Source organism: Mesitornis unicolor, unplaced genomic scaffold (assembly GCF_000695765.1).
Source record: "Mesitornis unicolor isolate BGI_N332 unplaced genomic scaffold, ASM69576v1 scaffold4156, whole genome shotgun sequence".
NCBI classification, from domain to species: Eukaryota; Metazoa; Chordata; class Aves; order Mesitornithiformes; family Mesitornithidae; genus Mesitornis; species Mesitornis unicolor.
This window is the reverse complement of record NW_010192975.1, coordinates 47,588-70,399: the sequence shown is the minus strand read 5'-3', so window position 1 is coordinate 70,399 and position 22,812 is coordinate 47,588. Positions and strand designations below refer to the sequence as shown.

Sequence of the window (22,812 nt, the reverse complement as noted above, 5' to 3'; positions counted from 1 at the left end):
TTGTGCTCTTCCCCTTCAAAATCATGGTGGAAAAGCTCTCAGGAGAGCCTTGATTTCCTCTAGGGAAGTAGGTGAGGCAGGCTCCCTCCTCCCAGAGCAGCAGTCAGTGACGTAACCCTGAGTTCAGCCAGCATCAGTTAACCAGCCCTTTGAAGGAGGCCTTCAAGCCCCAGATCTGTTGGTTTTGGTTTTATTGTTTGGTCTGGGTTTTTTTTTTTTGAGAGGGAGCTTCCTGTAGTGTTTCATCAAAAACAGTCATTGAGCAAGGCGGGGAGGAAAAGCAAGAAGCGTTTCAGCTGGCTACATTACAGGCTCTGGGAGTGAGCAGGGAACCCCCACTCTGGGCTGTCTCAGCGGACCCCCTGCTCGGGCAGGCTGCAAGGGATGCTGAGCCAGGCGTGTTCCCAGCCAGCAGTGCTTTCGCAGCCTTGCCTTTGGGAGGAGGTCAGAAAACCTGTGCTTGACTTTTGGCTGTAATCATCTGCAGAATAGTAACGCAGTGGTTTCCACTTAGCAAGGGAAAAAGGAGGAGCGCACTAAAAAGCTGCTCTATAAAATAGAGCGGCACCTCTTAAAGTAAAGCTGTACGAGTGAACTGCTAAGCTTTTGTTTTAAAAAAAGAAAACATTTACATTAAAATAAAGATGTTTTAATATGTCGATTCAGTAAGTACTGGATTATACCTTTGCATTTCAGCAGTGTCCCTAGATTATGTAGTATTTATCATGTCATCAGGTCTTTCTGTGTAAAAAGCCCTGCTGTAGCTTATATTTGAGTTTCTGAAAGAGAAAATACAAAACTTCTAAACCTGTTTGTGTTTGCAAAAGGCATTTCCTGGGGTTTCAGATTTGGCTTTGGCTGTTGGGAACTGTAGGCTGAGCTAAGGTTTATTAATTCTAGGAAAATAAACATTGCCAAACTCATTATTATTGTTATTACCTTGATATTATTCTTCACACTTGAAAATTACCACCAGGGAAGAAGGGAGAGGGTGGGGTAAGGCTTGATTTTTTATTGGTTGTGTTTCCTCATACAATTTGGTTTTAATTTATTATTATTATTATTTGTGAGGTTTTCCATTTGCTTTTTCATTGAACTATGTGTATTTGACATTTGAATTTATTTCCTGAACTCACAATTTAAGCGTTCATTATAACACTGTGAGAAAATAGCTGTGTTGCATTTGACTACACCAATATTCAGTATAATTTATGCCTTACACACAGAAAGTTGTCCTACAGTGTATGTGGGCATATATTATCTGTGCTTTCAGAAACACCACTAGGAAATTAATGTTGGTTCATTTATTTGATTTCTGCATGTTTTGAAGATACGTTTTTGTTGGTATAGCAGAATAATGTGTATAACCTATGGGTTATCTTTAGCAATTAAAACCCAATTCCTCTGTTAATGTTGTCATGCAAACATGATTTAGTAGTATGAGATACATGTTTGTGTGAGCACTTATATACATACATCTACATGTGAAGTGAGATAAAGGAAAGGCTACCCCAGAACGCTTTCTTCTCCCAATGGCTTCCCTGTCTCAGAGTTTTCCCTAGACTATTGGAGAGCACGGATTCATATGTATGAGAATGCACTGCTGTTACTAAGCTTATCTTAATGTTCCTATGCACGGATCATGAGGGAATAATAAAGATAAAAAAGATATGTGTTAATCCACAGTTTTTTTGAAAGAAAGGTATAATCAAATTCAGTGCACTGCTGACAGATTACAACAGCGTGTGTAGTTTAGATATGCATGTAATGGTGTGACGGATATAGGAACTTGCCAGTGTATCATTCTGGACATGCTTTTTTTTTTTACTCTCAAGACTTAGTTTTCTTTTCTGAATAATTGCATCTGTCTTCACAGGCATTTAAGCCAACAAAGTTTCTGCAGTTTTATAGGGAAAAGCTTTTTTTTTTAGGAATAGCAAAATGTAAATTACTGCTGAATTTAGCTGAATGTGTCACAGATGTTTTGTGTATTTTTTTTTTGTTTCTTTTTAAAAATTATCACTGTGGGGTCAGAAACCTGATTTTCCCTTAGTCTTTATTTTCTTCAGCATTTTACTATGTTTTTATATGTGAAACTTGAAGGACATGGTGAGTACATGCATATTGCCTTAGGCTTAGTAGTATATTAGTGTATGTACTACCTAGTGCAGTGTTTACAAAAGGTGCGTATTCACATTTTTATGGGCAAAAGTTTTGTCTTGGTTGGCAAACTGGTAGTGCGTTATTAAATAGGCACCATTTTGTAATGCTTTGGTATGTGTGGATCGTGGATTTTTCTCATTCTGCACCCTTTTCACGAAATCTTTGGTCTAACTTAAAAACTATTGTGGCAATTCATGATTAGTAAGACTGGCAATTGTGCATAGGCTTACCTTTTGTAGGTTTCTCTTTTAAGATGAGACTTGTAATCACGGGATGCAGAGACTAAACAGAAGTATGTCATGTTGAACGGCTTTTAAGCATCTCTTTTGCAAGGGGTAGTGCACATTGAATTTCCTATCGAGTTGGCTGATGGTTCAGTGGTCACCTGTGTGTGGACGTCTCATTGCTTGGCAAAATCCTTGACCCAGATCAGTAAGGGTAAAATTCCAAAATAAGGTGCAAGTACATGGGGAAGATTAAGTTTGGATTAAATTTAGTCCAAGTTTCCAGCTTTGTATTTGGCTGCACTAATATCTCAGGGACTGTTCCTGATACTGTGGCACTTTCAGCCAGCACAAGTGTCCACACCAGCACGCCAGAGAGGCGGTTGCTGAGTCTGTTTGCCTTGTGGATGGTGGGGGTTCAGCTAGCCTGCTTGTTTCCCAGTAATTTTTGTACCCTGTTTACTTGTCCTGTCGCTGGATGCAAAAGGCTTTTGCCCATATCATGCCAGGAAAAGACTCTTTAGAAGGGAGAGCTCTACAACTCTTGGAGTAAATGAAAAACAGTATTTCAAGTGATGGTGACAAAACATTTGTTTTTCAAGTGACTACCTAAGGCAATAGCTGGGGAAAGCATCTAGTAAACCAGATGAGTGGACTTTGGGTGAAGGGCAATGAATATTTTTCTGCTAGCCCGCTGTCTACAATAAGAAGCAAACAAAAGAAAGCGGTGCTTCACACCATGTCTTGGTCAGGCTGTGGCACTCCTCACCACAAGGTCAGGTAGGAGCTAAAATATGTCCAACGGCTGGGGCAGGTAAGCAAGTTCATTGAAGAGGAATCCGCAAAGGGTTAGGGATTACACAGAAGTTAACTCAGGCTCAGGACACCTTTGGGTCAAAAATGTTTTGGAGATGGGGAGAATATGAGGAAAATAGCTCTGTATGCTTGCCTTACTCTCGTATGCCTCCCCAGGCACTCAGTTCGACCACTGTGGAGACAGGTTGAAGAGCTTATTCATCTTCCCAACAGCCTCTCTGTGTGTTCCTACTGAAAGAGGATAAATGATACAAATAAATAGAGGTGTGCTTTTATACCATTGCATGCCAATTTATTTAGAAACCATTGATACTGAATTTCAGATGTGTTCAGATTTGTGTTGCTAAAAGTGGACCGCAGGAGTGGCACCAGGATCCCAAGTCCCTTGTGCTGGCTCTCTGACATGGTTTGCGCCCATCCATCACTTCCCTGTTACTAGGCCTGGACACCCACATGTGCAGTGCAGCTCCTGTGATCTTTTTGCTGCTCAATGATGGCCCTGTACCAGAGACAGGGCTAGTCAACTGGATCTGCCAGTTGCCTGACTCTGTTGGACCCTCAGGGAAACAGGGGAAGGGGCAGTGGGCCCTGCCTTGGGCTGTGGCTTCGCTGAACTGGCTGTGCAACCCATGGCACTGGTCCCGAAAAAGAATATTAAATGATCTGTGTGATTAGAATTCATGTTAGAAGTGATGGTTACCATTCTTTCCAATATCAAGCTGGAAAACTCATGCAAAAGGAATAGATGCATATAAAAATCTACTGACAAGGCCCTACAAATGTAAGTGTAACCAGCACATGCTTGGCTCCCGAACTGTAATACCTACTAAAGGCAGTAACCTGTGGGGTACAAAATACCTGCTGTAAAGTGGCTGTGTCTGGGTCATTTTCAGTGTGTGTGTGTGTGTGTGTGTGTGTGTGTGTGAATGATTTTGGCTCTATGAAATAGTTTCTTTTGCTTGTCTGCAAGTGCACAGTTCCCTTTTTATTTTGTCTTGTGCCTTGCTGATAAATGGGGCAATGTATGTGTGAGTGTGTGTAAGGAAGAAAGCAGCTGAATTGGTTCAAATATGGTACAATAGGAATACAATATAAATACTTATGGCAATACCAGGTTAACTCAGGGATCCTGTATGTCCCTAATACTTCTCCAACTAAGGCAGAGTAGTGTACTTTTTTATAAAAAATAAAATTTTGGTGGAATTGATGGAATTGTCAAAACTTCTGAAAGCTGAATGATTGGTGTTTTCAATTGTGTTGGCTCTTTGATCCAAGGAGGGGGGGAGGAAGTGTCTTAGCTTTATTATTACCCCCTTTGTTTTTTGTTATTTTTTAATCTTTTTTTTTTTTTAAATGCAGCAGGCATAAATCTATCCATAGGTATTTCCAGGGCAAGGAGTATAGCAATAGTAGCAACATATATTTTGGGAATATCTGAAAGGTTCAGTATCTGTGAAGGTATGAGACATAGTGTGATATCTTATCAGTTCTGATTCAACCATGGCATGCCTTTCTCCCATTTCTCATCTGAACTACCTATGGAGGAGAAAATAAAAATTATTAGGTTAAGGTCATGAGTGGAGCCTATGGGTTAATCCCAGTTGGAAACCACAATACTTTTGTCTGCCTGCCTGAGTTGGAAAATAGCATGAGCAGTAGACCTCAAATGAAGTTTAATGTTAGCTTTTTTTCTTTCTTTCTTTTTTCCCCCAGTGACTGTACATTGTTTTGAAAGGCTGCATGCAAAGAAGAGCAAGAGCAAAGGAGCCTGTTTATTGTTTTAGATGGAGTGTTCCAAGCAAGGGATTCTTTGTCTTTCTATTCCAAGCAATAATTACATTTTTCCACTATAGAAAGTACTTATTATGTGAAAGGCACTTGCATCTTAATAGAAGTTAGGAACCTGAATCTTTAGTAAGGATTACAAAGGACAGGAAAAACTTAGTCACTGGAATGTGTTTTGTCTGTTTTCATTAATTAATACAGGTTTAGAAAGATAGTAATTTCTTGGTAATTGTAGACATGGATTACATTAAAGTATTCAGTAGGTAAATTGAGCTTGCAAACCTCTCCTGTATTCCAAGCTTGATGCTTCGCTTCTTTGCATTTTTAGTTGTTTTTTTAATTTGGGGAGTGACATTAACTGCCCTACCCCATAAGCAGCCAGCCCTGTTATCCTTGCTTTTCTTGGTTCTCTAAAGAGAGAAAGTGACACAGCAATCAAGAAAGGCCACTTTCAAGAGACTGATCATAATACATTCTTAAATGAAGTCATCTTGCTAGAAGTAGCTTGTCATTGCTTAGCATCCTTTGAAGGAAGGATGCATCCTTTGAAGGAAGGAAGGAAGCATCCTTTAAAGGCTTGAAAGAAAAGGTCAGTTTGCAAGAGGGAGAGATGAGAAAGGGATCCATGTGCAAGTGGTTCTCGCTGCCAAGGCCCATTGAAGACATTTTTTCTTAAATACCATGAAGAACAGAGGTTTTCATCTGAATCCTTCCCATGAGAAGAGCGCTCTTCCTTTTTTAGTAGAAAATGAATGAACTGACTTTAGGGCTGGTACTGATCTTCCTCCAGCATTTCTCAGATTGCTCTTCTACAGAAGCAGGCAAATCTCATCCCAAAGCTGCCCCTACCCAGAGCTGGCATTAAAACAAGGAGGAGCATAGGCAGAAAATGGTTAGGGAAAGCTCTCAAGCCTTGTGTGCTCCTCCAAAGCCTCAGATAGCAAAACACTCAGAAAAAGGCATGGTAACAGGCTTCCTTGGGAAGTTTCCAGTGCCTGTAGACAAGGTAGCTGCTGGCCTCCTTCTTGCAGCCTTTCAGCTCAGGTGGTTCCTCCTTGATGGGATTTAGGAAGCATTCAAGGCTCATGGGGTTGGGAGGGAAAAGGCAGCTTGAGCTTTCTGGCCCTGGGAAAATATTTGGTTTGCATTGTGTTCAGGAGTTAGGCCTTCAGGAGCCTGAGGTTATCTTGACTGGACCAGCAGCCCCCTGTACTGAGAAAAGAGGCTGAGACCCAGGCTTAAGCTAATGCATGTTCCCTGGGGCATGGAGGTACTGCAGGGGCCAGGGCTCCAGCCTGAGTTCCTGCACTGATGGTGTCAGCAATGATGTCACTTCTCAGATGCTAATTGCTGCTGCAGGGAGGAGGAGTGGCTTCAGAAATCCAAACTTGCCAGTAAGAGCCAGATTCCAAAAAGTACATATTTGCTCTGCTGAGAACTATTTTCCTCTGTGACTGCTTTTGTACCACTGTCTGTAGAGAGGAAATAAAAGCAAGAATACGGCTCTCATCACTATCTCAACTTTTATGAGACATAGTAAAGACATCACAGGGGAAAGTCTGGTGACTCCAGCTGTTACTTGCCTGGACTCCACTGGGGACACTGGTCATCCAGCACTTGGGGGAGACTCTATTAACTTACCTTATATAACAAACTCTACACAACTTCGTCATGCAGCCCACAGTGACCAAATTTAAAGGCATTCTTTATGTTACTAGTAACACCCAGATCATGCCTAAGGATGGTCCTGGTGTTGTGTGAGCAGGTGGAATCCTGACCTTGAAGCTGCTCCTGCTCTGCTGGCAGAGTATTTGTGGCCGTACATTAACATATATGGAAAAGGAACGTACAGTCAGGCCTGACCCAACAGTGTAGCTGAAACATGGCCAACCTCACAATGAAGGAAGGACAGCTGACCTATGGGGATGGTGGATCTTGGTGATGTTCCCTGGATTATTTCCCATAGCTTGGAGAAATTAAGTTCAGCAGTTCTCAGCAATCAGGGAAAGAAAGGTTTAGCTTGTGGAGTACAGTGAAAGCTAATTTCTAACTACTTATGAGAGTTGGTGGGGCAGCAAAAGAGGTGAAACTTCTCAGAGTGGTACCAAATCCCCTTTTCACTTCATAGCTTCATCATCTGACTGGAGGGTCCCGTAAAAGAAAGGAAAGAAGAAAAAGAAAAAAGGAAAAAAAAAAGCCGCAAAATCACACTCAGTTTTGTTGACCAGTTCAGAAACTTGTCTGGGGGCTTAATCACTTACGTAAGGCTGAGCTTCTGAGACAGTGTGCTTTAAAAATCTGCTGCACTAGCTTTTTGCCAGTTAAGACAAACATTTATGAGAGAGAAAGGAAGAGAAAAAATATGAATTTTGGGAACATTCAATAAATAGAAAAGCTTTTGTCTTTCTCTCCCTTTTTACACAAAGATTTTTCAGGGTCAGTTGGATTTGGTGAGCACATCATCTATAAATAGGTTCCATCCAGGAAGGAGAGGGAAGAGGCAAGAGGCTCTAATTAATTTTATAGAAATAGTTGTTTTCACAAAATAAGCAGCAAATCCAAGATGTTTGAAGCCAGACTGACTGGGCTTGGGGGTGTGCTGTGCCTACAGCATTTACTAGTGAGATCATGAAATAGGACAGGAAATCTCTCCCTGATGCCAAAGAAAACTTTTTTTCCCCATAGTTCTTTTGATGAAACAACTGTTTAGGTTCCCCAACTCCCTTTCAAGCTCATTTTCTAATAATGAATCTAAGAATTGAATCATTATCAGAATACAGGTCCAGGTGCCCCACTTCCCCAGATCTTCATATGTACATTGGGCTGCACGCATGTCAGCATAGTCGGGTATGTAGTTTTGCTTGCTCATGTAAGCCCTGGGATGATGAGGGTCTTTGCTAGTAAAACAGCAGTTTGTGAAGTTGCAGAATTTATGATTTGCCATATTTGCATTTGCTGATTTGGTTTGTTAGGGGAATATCTGTGTGTGGAAAAACAAAGGAATACTTTCAGTCCCTGTGACACCTTTAAAACAGACTTTTGGAATGCACAAAAAATATTTTTAATCCATTGTATAATTTGATTATATATATAATATTCTTCAATCATGGCATTCAAGAGGTTAGATAGATGCTAGTTTCGTGACAATATCTAGCTGAGCAAGTCCATATTGAGTCTGTATCACCCTCTCTGTAATATTTTTCCTAGCAGGTAGTGATTAGCAATAATTTTCACACTATAGTTGCTATTGCTGCTGATTTATCATTGACTTGTGCTTCGTGTTATTCCCATTGTTACTTGTCACATTCCACCCATGTCTGAAAACTGTTTATAACAGAAGAAACCTGTGAAGCTCAGGCCATAAAGTTGTTACGTTAAAAGAGTAAAACCATCTTAATTTCTTTTTGTCACAAACATCTTTTTCCTCCTTATGTGTGATTCTGTCACACACTTGCTTTGGTAAGTGGAGAAGTACATGCAGAAGAGTTTCTGAACACAAGGTGTTTGCTTGAAGTTGCCAAGTAAACCATGTATCAAAAACCTGGAATATAACTAGTGATATTTTTACTCTTGATGCAGAAATTCCCTGAAATGCTCATGAGAATTTTTTCTGGACCTTTAGTTGATTTTAAAGCCAATGGCCACCTGTGCTGGACTACTGCAGTCCATCTTCAAAGCTACTATCAGTAACAGGATGGGGTTTTTTTTCTCTAGCTACATTGCATGCTCACAGCTCATGAGAGGGCCTGTGGGCCTTCTAAGGTGACTCAGTGCGAACACTGTGTGCCGCTACCACTACCTGGGAAGTTGGCCCTCCATCATGCACAGCTTTCCCTGTGCCTTCCTCTGTCTGATCCCCTATTTCTGCAGTGCTAGGAGCTAGGTATTGATAGCAGTGGGTGTTTGAATGCTTTGTGAATTTGTAACTCCTGAAACAGATGAGGGAAAAAAAAAAGAAAAAAAGAAAAAAAAAAAAGGAAAACCAAACCCCAAAACTGCTGGCTTAGTTTGTGAGATACTGAGATTTTCAAATGTAAGTGAGTTGCTGGTACCTTCAGCATTGGCTGTGGACTGAAGAAGTTGAGGAAGGTCTGTGCCTGACAGGGTCCAGCTCAGAAACACAGAGGAAATATTAATTGTCCATTCAGCAAACAGAGTACCACTGACAAAGAGGCAAAGCAGACATCAGACTGCTGGTTGTACAAATAAAACAGAGGCACAAAGGACTTTCAGGAATGATAATCAGAGCAACTTTTAAGAGTTATCTGAGGTAGATCAGACCCACTGTTTCAGTCATTTCAGATTATTTTTGCTAGAATTGTTGTGCAGTTCCTAGTCAATAATATTGCCAATCCTCTTTGTGTTCTTGCATTTTTAAAATACTCAGTGAAGCCCCATTTTGGAGGAGAGCATGGTATCTGTGGACTTTTGTGTTAGGAAACCCGAGCTGTTTTATGTGCAAGAAGGGGCCTCCAAGATTAAATTACTCTGAGCTGCACTTGCTTGCAGTCATACAGAAACTCAGCCTGAGGCAGTCTTTTTACTTGAAAAAAATCCCCAAGATTTTAGGAGCTCAGGCATCCCTGATTGCTCTGTACATGTGGGTAACTGACCGAAATTCTTTGCTGACCTCAGTTGCTGTGGAAAGGAAATACACAGGTATGCTTAGGGGATGGCTATTAAATGAACTGACAAATCTTCATATCCTTGAAGCCTCAGTGAAGGCATTAAGAGGATTGTGAGGCAGGGAGAGATAAGGGTAGGAGCAAAATAAAATCTATGCTTTCAAAACCCACAAGTTGTTGAAGGTATGACTGAAGGGCTTAGACCAGGATCATGAAGAGTGATTTGAAGAAGCTACCTCAAACATCATTTTAGGTTCATGCGAGGCATTTCTGCTACCCAGCTTTGCTAGCTAAGTGCATAGGAAACAGATTACCAGCTGGGAACAGACATATGTTCAGTGATATTTCCCAAAAGTAAGAAGCTCTTAAAATGCAGGTCAGGCCTGTATAATTGTCCTGTTGGGTAGAACAAAACATCCAGATGTTCATCTAAACTCTTATTTGGGGAAGTTTCCCTCTTCACCAAAAGTACAAATTGGAATTACTGATGTATAAGTCTGTGCTTTAAGACGACGTCCATGATGAGAAATAAAAAATGTACAAATTTAGCAAAACTGTATTTTTCCCAGTGCCTGATATAAGTCTCTACCTTTGGTGCATGTCAGAGAACCTACATTTCCAAGTAGCTAGTAAGGAGAGTTAGTTGTAAAGTCTATATACTGGAAAGTATATAGTAGGTAGCATAGTATCTACCTTTTGCGACTTAGCTTAGCATGAAGTGGACAGTGCAAGTATACCTCCTTTGTGATGTTTTCTTAGCATATTCGTTTTAGGACTTCTTAGATGAGCATACTGTTCATGGTCCCCTGTGGTGTCAAATGTAATAGTTCAAAGACAGGCCTTAGAGAGCAAGAAAACCAGTAACAAAAAAAGCAATAGGAAGAGTGTGTGCTCTGGCAACAAGTGCAGGATTCCTCAGCATTCACTCTTGTCATTCATCTTTTGTACCCTTTGGAAATTGTGCAGCAGTGTCAAAAAAACTAACAAGTTAAATAAATTTTCAATAACTTCAAAAGAGGAGTGTTCTGCCAACATATTAGCAAGGCTTCCCGGACATTTTCTCCTCTGTTTCAGAGCATATGTGCTAGTAGCCAGGATTTGCAGGGGAGACTTTTTCCATCGAAACAACAACCGAAAAGCTTTAATTTGAGTATAGGTAAGGAAAGAGAAATACAAACTGCCAGTAAATGCATTTTCTATTAAGTTGGAGGGTTTTTTTCCTTCTAAAAATATACAGATTATTTTAATAATTCTGCAATTAAGATGTTTTCAGTGCCTTATATTAGTGATTTTAATCCATTCAAAATTAACAGCTAATCATAAGTGTCTTTAAAAGGGTGAAGTCAACTCTGGCACAGATAATCAACTGTATTCAGAATAGTACTGAACTAAGTTCAGAGATTAATATAAGTTTCTGTTGACTATCTTGGTATGATTTTATTAAAAAAAATCAGAGCCATATCCAGCACATCATTTTGCAAGTTTTGTGGTATTCTATTGCATTTCACTGCTGACATTTCAGATGTAGTACCTACTAGCAGCTTGTGTACTTGAAAAAGCAGAGACCTGGCAGGCCATAAATGAGTTGTTGAATTCACACCTTCTCTGTGAGAGCACTAGTGAGAGCAAAATAGCACAAGTGACCTATACTTTTATATTTGTTTGCTTTTGCTCATAGTCATAATTTGGTAGAAGAGTTGTCAGTTAGATAAGAGCATTGTACTGAAGGCTGTTGAAGGGGAGTTAATGGGCTGGAGGAAATTACTTAAGGAGATACTTGAGGCAAGGACCTTGCAACCAAATATAAAAGCATATCCAATCTGATTTGAAAATGGTTAGTCAAGGTGAAGCTGAGGAAGTTTCAATATCCTTGTTTGGGCTGTGCCATTTCATGTAACCACTTTTGGTCATCTGCATTCAGGAAGAGTGAGCTCAGTTAGGAGGAACATGTTGTGTTGGTTTGTCACCATGAAGACTCTTCCCAGAGACAGTCCCTCTGACCTGTGACTCTGTTTTATCCAGGCAACCTTTCTTCCACCAGCAGTTCTCTCTTACCATTTTCTTAAGACATTCTCTTTTGCTTCTTTTTAAGTCTTAGGTTTGGTGGCTAATCAAGGTAAAAAGAACCCTTCACCGTCAAAGTAAACAGTATTTAAGAAATCTTCTAAGATGTTTGTTTCAGGAAGAGGGGGGACAAATGGCAGCTATCATTGAGCTAGGTTTGGTTCTAATAGGGGGCTTTTTCCAGGATCATACCTTAAGTAATATGGTCTTGCGCTCCAGCTGGCACTGGTCCTACCTCTGTACCATGAGAACATTGGGTCCACCAAACATTTTTAAGGGAAGACAGGCTTTCTAAATGCCAAAATATTTGGAATGAAAGATTTCTTTAGTATGACCTGTTCTACTGCTGACAAGCTAGTTTCTTAGTGATAACCTACTTTATGTGGCCTGAAAGTCTTGTGATTTCGTTGCAGTCCAGTTATGATCTCTGTGATAGGAAAAAAACAAAATCTGGGGTACTTCTGTATGATATTTCCCTGGATAATGAGCTAGGTGAAGCCAGCAAAAGGATATAGCTCTTGAGTCAATCTGGGGTAAGATAATGATCCCATAATCCAGCATCCCATCTATGTGGCTAGACAGTGAGCAGTAAAGGTAAAACAAAATGTTAACTTATTAACTGAGCTTCTTCATCTTAATCGCAGAGTAAGGGGTCCATGGGAAGTTTTCTGCGTAGCAGAAGGCTGAACCAGTGTGGTACAGGCAAACTTATTTCTGCTGTTTCCTAGCATTAAGCAGTTTGATTTTGCAGCATTAGTAGAATCGCAGAGTGCCTCAAGTTGGGAGGGACACATAAGGATCATTGAGTCCAACTCCCTGCTCATTGCATCCAACTGCCTGCTCATTGCAGGACTACCTAAAACTAAATCATATGATTAAGAGCATCATTCAGATGGTCCTTGAACTCGTGACAGGTCTTGTGCCATGACCATTTCCCTGGCGAGCTGTTCCAGTGACCGACTACCCTCTCAGTGAAGAACCTTATCCTAATGCCCAATCTGAACTTCAGTAATTTTGTATTAATATTAATCATTAACCTGGATGGTATGCTAATGAAGCCAGAACGTTGTTCAAGTCAATCTTACTGCATGCATTAAGCTGTTACAGTGAACAAGAGCAAAACCAGCCAATGCAACATTAGCTGGCATTTCCTTAACAGGCCATTATGAAACAACTGGCATCTGCCTGCTGACTCTCAGGTCTACAAAGGCAGGCAGCCACCAACGTGCAAAATGAAGTACTGCACTTCTTCTATTATCAAGATGAGAGTTCTTTCTGTTGTCATGTTTTCTGACATCTCTGAAGTGATATGGCCTTGAGGAGAGGAGGCAGCCTCTTGCATCTATCTGGTCACTGTAACCACCAGACAGTTACGTAAATAGAAACCACTCTTGGATGAACAGAGGCCGGGAGTTGATGAAAGAGAGTTCATAGGTTGCCACAGTTAGACAGCAAGGGACATTTGATCAACACAGAACCAAGGATGTTCCCAGAGGAAACAGCTGTGAAATTTTTCATTTGGTTACACAGCTCATAGTTTGTGTTCACTTGATCACTTGCATAAAACTGGAGAACCTTCCTGATTGCCGAGAAGAAAAGTCAAGTGTAGGGGATACTACACCATGAAGCACTTGCTCTGCTGCTTAGTGTTAAATGGAGGAGAAGATCTAACACAGCATATGAGGACAGCAGCTTTGTAAGACTGAAGCTAGATACTTGATTGTTGGGTAGTGCCATCTTCTGTATTTCTGGAAACAGAAGCCTACTGAAGATTGCAAGGAAACAAATCCGTAAAGCTGAATGTGTGCCACTGCTCTGGCATTTGAGTAGTACTGGGGTAATATGTCATCAGGCATCTCCAAGCATGCATGGATTTTCTTCTTACATCATTTTCATATGAAGAATTGTGTCAGTTTCATATGAAACCATTGAAATACTGAGTCAGATAAGAAAGGTAGCATTAGGGCTATAATTTTCTATAAATGCATGCCCTGATTTGAACCATGATTTTGAAGATAAAGGAGACTTTGTCTTTTGGATATCACAGGAAGCAGTTAAAAGATCAAGAATCTGAATGCTGTCAGACTTGCAATTAGGGTGATAGTAATGTCTGTAGAGCACTAATGCTATGCTGGAGTCAGAATGCGAAAGACAGAGAGGCATTTCCTGGAGATCCATATAGCCTGAGTCCATGATTCAGGAAGCTACTTCCACATATGCTTATTCCAGCTGAGAGGTACTCAAGTAATTGCTTAATTTTAGGTGCATATTTAAAGCAGAACTCATATGAAATGATGGAAAATGTGCATAAGGAAACAGAGCCTGGGCTTTGCCAACTGCTGTAGATACCAAAAAAAGGTCAAATAAGTCATATGTTTTGTAGCTAATTGATTCTCAGCTACATGTCTAGAATAGAGTTAATTTCTAGATTTAGATGTCTAAATTTAGGCATTCGTATGGTAGCTGCATTACATAAATAGCATAGCTCCAGTGATGATCTAGTCAATACTATGGCCTAGAGAAATATTCAGCTTAGTCTAAACCACATATATGCATTTGGTCTGCTGAACTGTTTTCTGTATCCATTGACTGTGATGAGAACACTGGCACCTAGATCATATAGCAATCTCCTGCTGTGTAGGCACCTAAAAGTGCATATCAGTTTCTGGATTTGAATCCCAGTCCTTAAATTTAGTGAGATGAAGTTGTCCACAGTGACAGAGCACAAAATTATTCTCTGATCATCTGGAGATGAGGACATGCTAACCTGGAGCCAGACACTTATGTTATGGAGCAATGAAACACTTTCTATTCAATAGAAGCATTTTTGTTGTCTTAGTGGAGTCACCAGTCTAGCAGGATAGGACTGCTCCTAACCATTTTCATTTGTATTATTGGCAGTGTTCATAGTTTGTCATTGTTTAGCATGAGGAGAGGTTCATCCCTCTACTTTATCTATGCCACCGTTGTATCACTAAAGAAGCTTGGTATCCGTGTCAACGTGGACCAAAGAAATCAGGGCAAGGAAAGACACCAGAACCAGATGAATGTTCTCTCCAGCATCTGTGCGGAGCATGGTTTCGTCACTGTCGCCCAACACAGTTTTCTATTTACGGTACTGGTACCTGGAAAAATTACTTTGTGAACCTGTACTCTAGATCAATTGAAAGCTGCCTTTTAATAAACAGAGGGAACAACTGATGGTTTGAGTTATCTGTAGACCTTGGGATGTTCTCCTCACTGTAATGTGTTTAATCATGCAATATTTCCCTGTGATCTTTCAGAGCAATATTCTGATGACTTTTTTTTTCCAGTGCTGCTCTGATTGAGGTGGAGTGAGGAAATGCATTCCTTATTCAATGAGTATTAGTTTTCAGAGAATAACAGTGCTATGGTGGGAAATGTTTAGTTTTCTACAATACTTCATCACAATGGTATTTCTTAGTAATCCTCTTTTTCTCCCCAAATCTATAATCTCGTGGTCTTTTTTATTTTCTTACAGGAGGAGCTGGGCATTGCCTGTGAGTTGGTGGAGTCAGACTTCCTCAAGTGCAGTGTGGGATTTCCTTTCATGAGATCGAAATCTAGGGTAATGTTTTTATATTTCAATTTGCAGAGTGATAGTCTGTTCGCCTCCTTGTCTCCAAGGAGTGGCTGGAAGGGCAACTACTCTATTAAATGTCTGTGACTGATACTGTATTTAGCTTTCTAACCCAGATATCCAAGCTTTTCACAGTTATGGAGGGTAGCTGTCCTATTTCCCACCAGTCAAAGCCAATGATAGTACACTGTGCACTGCAATACAATGCTCTTGAAAAGTGATGCAAGAGATGCAGCTACAAAAAGCTTACATATTTCCTATGCAGAAAATTAGAAAAGGGCTCTCTGTCTTACTTACATTGCCTTATTCTGGTTTTATTTTTGTCTTCTCTTACATTAAACTGCAACTGAATTTGTATGAATTACAATGAAGTTGCTTAATTACTTTTTCATATTATCATCTCCTGGTAGCTTTCAAAGAGGGTTTGCTTTGGTAATAGAAGATGAACTCTCTCATAATGTTTAGTAATCCAGCTGGGTTCTTTCTGTCACTAAATCGAGCTATACAAATGACCAACACAGAAAGGTAAGAAGATGAGGAATAACTTCATGATCACCTGAACAAAATAAGTCTGAAATTTTCCAGAATTTTTTTTCCAAAAATTAATCCCTTCCATTTGAGCTAACATATCTTTTGACCCAACATGAAATTTTTTCTGTTTTCTATTGGCTGTAAAATTGAAATTAGCATGAATTTGGAAACTTGGCCAAAACCTGTTTTGGAGTTAAGCAGAAGCATTGCTGCATGGAAAAGTTAATGTAGTGCTACAGGGATTATCAAAGTAGATTCTCTTTTCAAAATTAGCACCTGATTTTATCCGTTACGATGAGTGACTTGAATGCTGCTTTAGGTGATGCCAGTTGCACAGAGAGCAGGCGTATGGCATGATCTTTATTTCCCCAAAAGATCTCTTCACCAGCAAGTAACATATAGATTGGTACTGAGGTAGTTTCAGGTAGCAATCCCCTTATACTGGAATATTCTTCCCCTGGCAGATGATTTCCTCCAGAAATATCTTTGAATGGCAATTCCAGTAAAGGTCTTTTCACAAGTGAAGGAAAAAATGACTCATTTGAACAGAGTCACAGTTGCTAACATTTAAAAGCTACTCTACAGTAGAGGAGGCTTTCTTACCTGTATCGAAGTACACTATTTTTGTGCAGCTAGGCCAGTAAAATGTACGTGAAGTTTGAGAATAAATACATTTTGAAACAATATACGGTGTCTCTAAATAATGCTTTTTCTTTGTGCAGTATGAGTTCAGTGTGATCTTTGACACAAGCCACTTGTCTGGGCAGGAAGAAACACTTACCTTCCTTGTCACTGTGCAGAGGTAAGGGTACCCTCGTACATCTTGATGACTTGGATATTCTTTGTCACATGAAGTGTACGTTGCATATGCTTGACAGCTGTGTGATATTAGTTGTAGATATGTGTATGTGTAGTAAATGAGGTTAAATTACTGGGGCTAAGTACATGTATTTTGATAATATGGAAGAACCATGTGACAGTTCCCTGAAAAATGAAGATCATACTTAGGTTTTCTTTGCCAGGCAGTTGCAATTCTGAAGGAGGATTTTGTGTTCTCTCGGTTGGAAGACCCTTGTGTTTCTGTGCCGATCCCTTTGGGCCCTATATCAAGCTCAGCTCAGCTGCAGATCACACCAGGCAGACCCATTTGTTCCAGCATGTGAGTGAAATAAGCATGCTTGGATGCACACCAAAAAAGATAAATGCTTTCATCAGATGGTCAGGGATCTCACTGTCAGTTTCCGAAGTTGCATGTCTATTTTTTCCCCCCTGTGGATCTTCAGCGAGCTATGACAGACTGTGTGAAACAGCTGAATAGGGTACTTCCCCAAGGGCACTTGGAGCAGGCATTGAAGTAAAGTGGTGCCAAGTGTGTGTGCATAGGGATTTTATCTTGGGCAGAATATAAGGTGTGGCCCATGCTGTGTGCCTCCTAAGATGATGCTGCACAAAGAAGCAGACTACATGGGTGATTCAGTCACAGGCACTGTCAGGATGTGTATGAGAACTGACAGTAGAACAGCTGCATTAATCTGGGCCATGAACTGCTGCTTTGACATGCTTCATGTGTGACTAGTTCCTGCTTCCACTTACTGCGTGAGTGGGCCAACTTCATAACCTCCCATGTCAAAATCAGGACCTCCAGTTTGAAATCTCCTCAATTTGATGGTACCTCACCAACAAGCTGAGGTATGAGAGGTGAGATATAGCAGTTGCTGAGCGACTACTCTCATAAGGTGCAGGAACAGCAGTAGGTGGGAACAAGATCCTGCAGCACATGGGGCTGGTATGAAACACTGAAGGTGAGACCTTGCATCGAAGGAGAAGATCTTGTCTTACACATCAGAGAAGTTTTGTTCTCTGTGAGAAGCTAATCGTGTGTTCAGATGATGCTTCTAGGTCAATGTTGTGGTTTAGGGCTGGGCTGACCACTAAATCCTGGACAGATGCTCTCTATTAACCCCTCTCACCTCCCGAGAAGGGAAAAGAGAATAAGGGAGAGAGACTTTACAGGTTGGAAAATAAAACTAACAGGTTTAATAAAACAGTAATACTAATACTACAGGATAATAATGTAATTAGGAAAATAATGAGTTATATACAGATATGTACAAATATATATTTAAAATAAATACAAAATCCTCCCTCCCCCCACTCCCCCAGTGATGATTACATCACCAGAGGCTCTGCAGAGCAGGGCACTGGGAAAGACCAGACCAGACTCAGCAGCAGGTGGGATCAGGATGCAGGAACACATGAATCAGGATCAGAGGCAGACAAACTAGCAGGGTTCTGCTCGGACTTCGGCTATTGCAGGATTGAGACGGAAGGAAGGGTCCAAGATGGAAAGGCCAAGACCCTCATGATCCCTCAGATTTAAACTGAGTATGATGTATGTGGAATAGATTACCTAGTTAATCAGTTTTGGGTCCACTCCTTCCCATAGGTGCTGATACAGTACCCATGGTGGGACAGTGGCCTTGTGATTATCACTTGTAAGAATACACACTGTCTGGAAAAACAAGCTGCTAGTTTCAGCAAGTTCAGCCACTTAGAAGAGACTGACCTGAAAAGTAAAATCAATAAATAGAAAATTAGTTCTATTTAGCTTAAACCAGGACAGCCAAGGAGATGCACTGGTATCTGCTAGATGAATGCCAGCTGGTGCAAAGATGGGTCAGCACCGCTTTAAATTTGCCCAGCCAGTGTTTTCCAGATTGCACCTCTCATTTCCCTGCCTTGAATAGCACAGGGCTTTCCTCCGTAATATCACTCCTCAGATTTCTGTGCTCTGCCAGTGAGAAGGGCTAGTCAGTGCATTTAGATGGAGCAAAGAAATAAATAGTACTTTGTACACATAGTGTGAATGCTCAGAGGGGTTAAGAGAAAGTTTCTCATTTCAGGAGGATGGGTGGGAGGGCAGTTGTGTTTTGAAGGATTCAGCTGAACCTCCAAAGACAACAGTGCACATCCCAGTGCTGATTACCCTCTTTTTTGCTGTGACCTGGGGCAAATTGCTCAATTCCCTTCCTGTCAAATAAGTATAATAAAGTCTTTCTACCACAAGAGCCCTGGGGTAAAGTCAATGATAAGGAAATGGTGAGGAAGTGTCTGTGCTGTGGTCAGACTGCAATGAGTGTTTCCACACAAAACTGGAGCTAATCTGGCAGAAATGGCTCGACAAGGAGAAGCTATGCCACGCTGTCATGGGAAAGTCAGTATTGCCCTTCAAGTGGCCAATTAAACCTGTCCCTTGAAGCTGCAAATTTGGCAGTAGCATCTGTAGTGAGACTGGTTCAGAGTAGGAGAGATCAATTGGAGAAAGAGCTAAACATTACATTACATTTACTCTTTTTTGGGTTTTAAAAAAAACCAAACAGACCCACTTCTGTGCTTTCTGGCGTGAAGTATTTTTCTAGAGCTTGAGTGACTCAGCTATATTGTCCTTTTCTGACAGTACCTCTGCTCCATTTGAAACAGGTGGGCACATACCCATGAACCCTGTATGAAATTCTACTTGCTTATTCTGCTTACTGCCACAGTAGCTGGGTATTTGTGTTGGATAAGAAATATTTCAATTTTGGACTCTTTTTTTGAGACTATTCAGAGGAAAAGATTTTATTAAGCATTTTATTTCCTGGTACTGAAAGTTTGGGGTTTTTTCCATCCGGGCCATAATTTTATTAGGAGACATGGCCAATGAGTGAGTTGCAGAAAGCTGAGCTGAATCTATGCACGTATGTAGCCAGCAAGTTCTGGTTTTGTAATCTGAGCAACTCATCAACTGCATGGTATCACTTGGGGATGTTACTGCCTGCCTTTGCCTCAGTGATACTGTCCTCAAATAAATAGGATCATATCTTTTGTTTTGCCAGTTTGATTTGTGAGTAAATACAACGCACAGCAAGGCAAAAGTGATTCCAAAGTCACTGTTGAAGAAATTGGAAATAAATGTAATGTATCTTTGAAAATTGTTCTTCTGAGATGTCATCCACCAAGCAGACTCATCATTAGAATTAGAATAATTGCAAGTTTGTGTGTTGGACATGCACTTCAGGAAACTTTCCCAGACTTCATACATAAGCGTTCACACTGAAATCAATGGACTCAAATGAAAGATGATTGCTCACTTCTGTCTCTCCTCCTTCTGCTTTTAACTAGTTGAGGCAACTGCCTTTGAAAATGTAAAGTAGCAGTGCTTTCATTCTGGCAGCAAAGTACCAGAAGAGGGTGTGGAACTGCTGAGAGTTTACAGCCAGTTCAGTATGAGGATCTCACCCAAAAAGATGCTTCTAGTGGTACCACATTGGTGCTGTGGTATGATGAACACCCAGTTTCATTTACTGAGACAAGATCCTCTGAGGGCTGTGTGTATCCTTCCCAAACTGATGTACAGTCAGGCTGGGAGGAAATGAACCCTTGCATTGGAATCTAAATGTCCTTGTTGCTCTCTACTGTATACGATGACTGCTGTAGTTTCACACTGCCATTTGAATTCACACCTTGCTCCAAGTTAGGTTTTTTTGGTGTGAACCTGATGATGTCACAGCCACAACATGCATGCTTTATGGATGTGCCCTACAAGGTGGGATGAACAAATGTGACTCTTAATCTTCAAAAGGCTTCTTAAGGAGAGCTGACATCACTCAAATAGAGAGGCTCAGAGTACAAGGCAAAGGAATAGCTGTGAAACTGTGTGATATATTGCAAAGGCTGTCAATTTACAGCATGTTTATTTTTCTTTTCTGGCATAGTGGAAACCTAGAACACAATGAATCTCTGCACGATAATACTCTAACCTTGTCAGTGCCCCTGATGCATGAAGTGGACTCATCTATCAATGGGTAAGTACTGGTCAGCAAATAAAATAACAAAAAGAGTAATAATCCTAATAATAACATCTGAGTATCTTCCGATGAAAAGCTGAATTCTTCTCTTTGTTTACATGTAGCCTGTCTACTGCTTTTTCACTGTTTCCCAGACTCTGGAAATACAGACAACCTCATTCATTATCTGGGAATTTTGTTTGTCATGCCTTTCATTCCAACACTGTACTTCTTTCTCACTCCTTTCTAGCTAACACTAATTAGTTACCATCACATTTATAGTATGTGTTTTAGTGATCGTATTTGAATTCATGTGATTATGTAAATATGATGTACCTTAAAATAAAATAAAAACAGAACAAGTAAATCACATCTTGTTCCTTAGGGCATGTCTTTAAGGATATGGTTGAGAATCACCGGACCAAAGGTTAGGGTCAAATGTTCTGGGATTTTAAGGAGCTTGGTGGAGTCTAGCTGTTTGCCTTTCTGTTTAATTTTACAACCAGATTTTGTTTCTGTTTGTTTTCCCTCTCCCTCCACTCTCTAGCCTGCGAGGTGTCTGAATACTAACTGAGAAACATCACCCACCCTTTGACTGCAATACTTATATAACACATAGCCATTGTCCTCTCCCCAGGGCTGCCCATGTGTGAGTTCCTGCCTTTGTACTAGGGGCTCTTTCCTTCCACTTCTACATTACAATCTAGAAGGAAATATTTGTGGTCAGTCTCACAGACAGACTGTTCTCTGGCATAGACAGTGCTCAAGTTGGAAGTGGGGGACCTGTTCACTGGAGGTGAATTAGCATCGATGTAGAATGAGAAAGTTGACATTCATTCCTGAACTAGGGAAGCAAAAACTCATCAGCAGTGTCCCCAAGAGGCCAATGTCTGTTTCAGCCACCATTTATGGCAATGCCCAGGGAATACGTATTGTCTAAATGACCAGTGCAGGTTGGCATCAGTGGAAGTCAAAGATTCCTTTGACCAGTGTGCTAGATGTGTAGGAACCAAGTTACCTGCACTGACATGTGATTTGACAGAAAAGCTGGGTAAACTTAGATTCGTGGCCTAGGCTAGATTTTACTGCATAAACCTAATTTCCCCTCCTGTTACACAGAAATAACATCTTTTAATGACTCCCACAGTAGTCAGAATGGCTTAGGACTACACAAAGAAGAGCAGTCAGACCTCACAAGCAAGGACAAAAATCTCGGCTATATTGAGAGTATAGTCTCAGCAACATGTTCTGGAAGTTTTTGAATGCTTTCGTTGTTACAGGTTGTATACAAATTTAACTCTGTATCCCTTGCTTCTTGATGCTTTGATACAGATCCACTTTTTTACAGCTTCACAAATACAAATGCTTTCATCTGTGTCTTTAAATCTCTGTGACCTACAGAATAATGCATGCCAAAAAAAAACGTATAAAAATTGGGCTCTTTTCTTTCATTTCAGAATGTACTTCTTTAAAGCACAAGGAATTTATAAGCCGCACCCAACTGACTATGTGGATTTGATTTTTTCTTTCTCATAGACAAGGCTTAGTTAATTCAAGTTCACAGAAATGTCCAACTACCAGGGAAAAGTTTGGTTTATTGGAGGGCACAACATTCCCAGGCATGGTAATATTAGGAATACTCTTTTTTTGGACAGTATATTTTGAAAGCTTATTTTTCATTAGCTATCCTGCATTAGAGTCTATGAGAGTGAACTTCATCCCTGGTCATAAATAGCCCGGAAGGGCTTGTACTATGTTTGGGAGGAGCCTTGTGGCACAACGCCATAAATGGGAGGAGTAAATCTGTCTCACTGTTTCCTCTAGCAATCCCTGGCACAGGAGGTAGGCAGGAAAAAAAAGCAAATGTACCTAAACAGGCTTAAAATTCTGTCTCAAAAAAACTCTGACCCAAAAGGAGAGCATGGGAAGAGAAGACAGTTTTAGGCATATGCAAATCATAAAGGTAGTGAAGATCAGACAATTAATGAAGTGTTTATTCCTGCAGTGCTACATAAATGGCAGAGAGATAAAACTGAAATGTTGCTTTAGTGAATATGTAACTGAAAGTATTCCTGTTACTGTTTCTTCAGATTAACTTGATAGTGCAATGATTTCCTGTGTTACACAAGGACTTGCACAAATCATCCATGGCAGGAGGGCCTGGAGAAGAGGTTTTG

At 40.5% G+C, this 22,812-nt stretch overlaps 1 protein-coding gene across 1 annotated transcript in view; it reads left to right on the top strand.

The window, feature by feature from the left end:
* Positions 1-22,812, top strand: part of ITGA9 (integrin, alpha 9) — a gene marked incomplete at its 5' end in the record, with an annotated part of 211,624 nt that overhangs the window by 146,220 nt on the left and 42,592 nt on the right. The window contains 3 exons of the mRNA XM_010187303.1: positions 15,180-15,266; positions 16,532-16,611; positions 20,564-20,653. Of these exons, the coding sequence (XP_010185605.1) occupies positions 15,180-15,266; positions 16,532-16,611; positions 20,564-20,653 (257 nt within the window). The remainder of the gene's footprint in view (positions 1-15,179; positions 15,267-16,531; positions 16,612-20,563; positions 20,654-22,812) is intronic.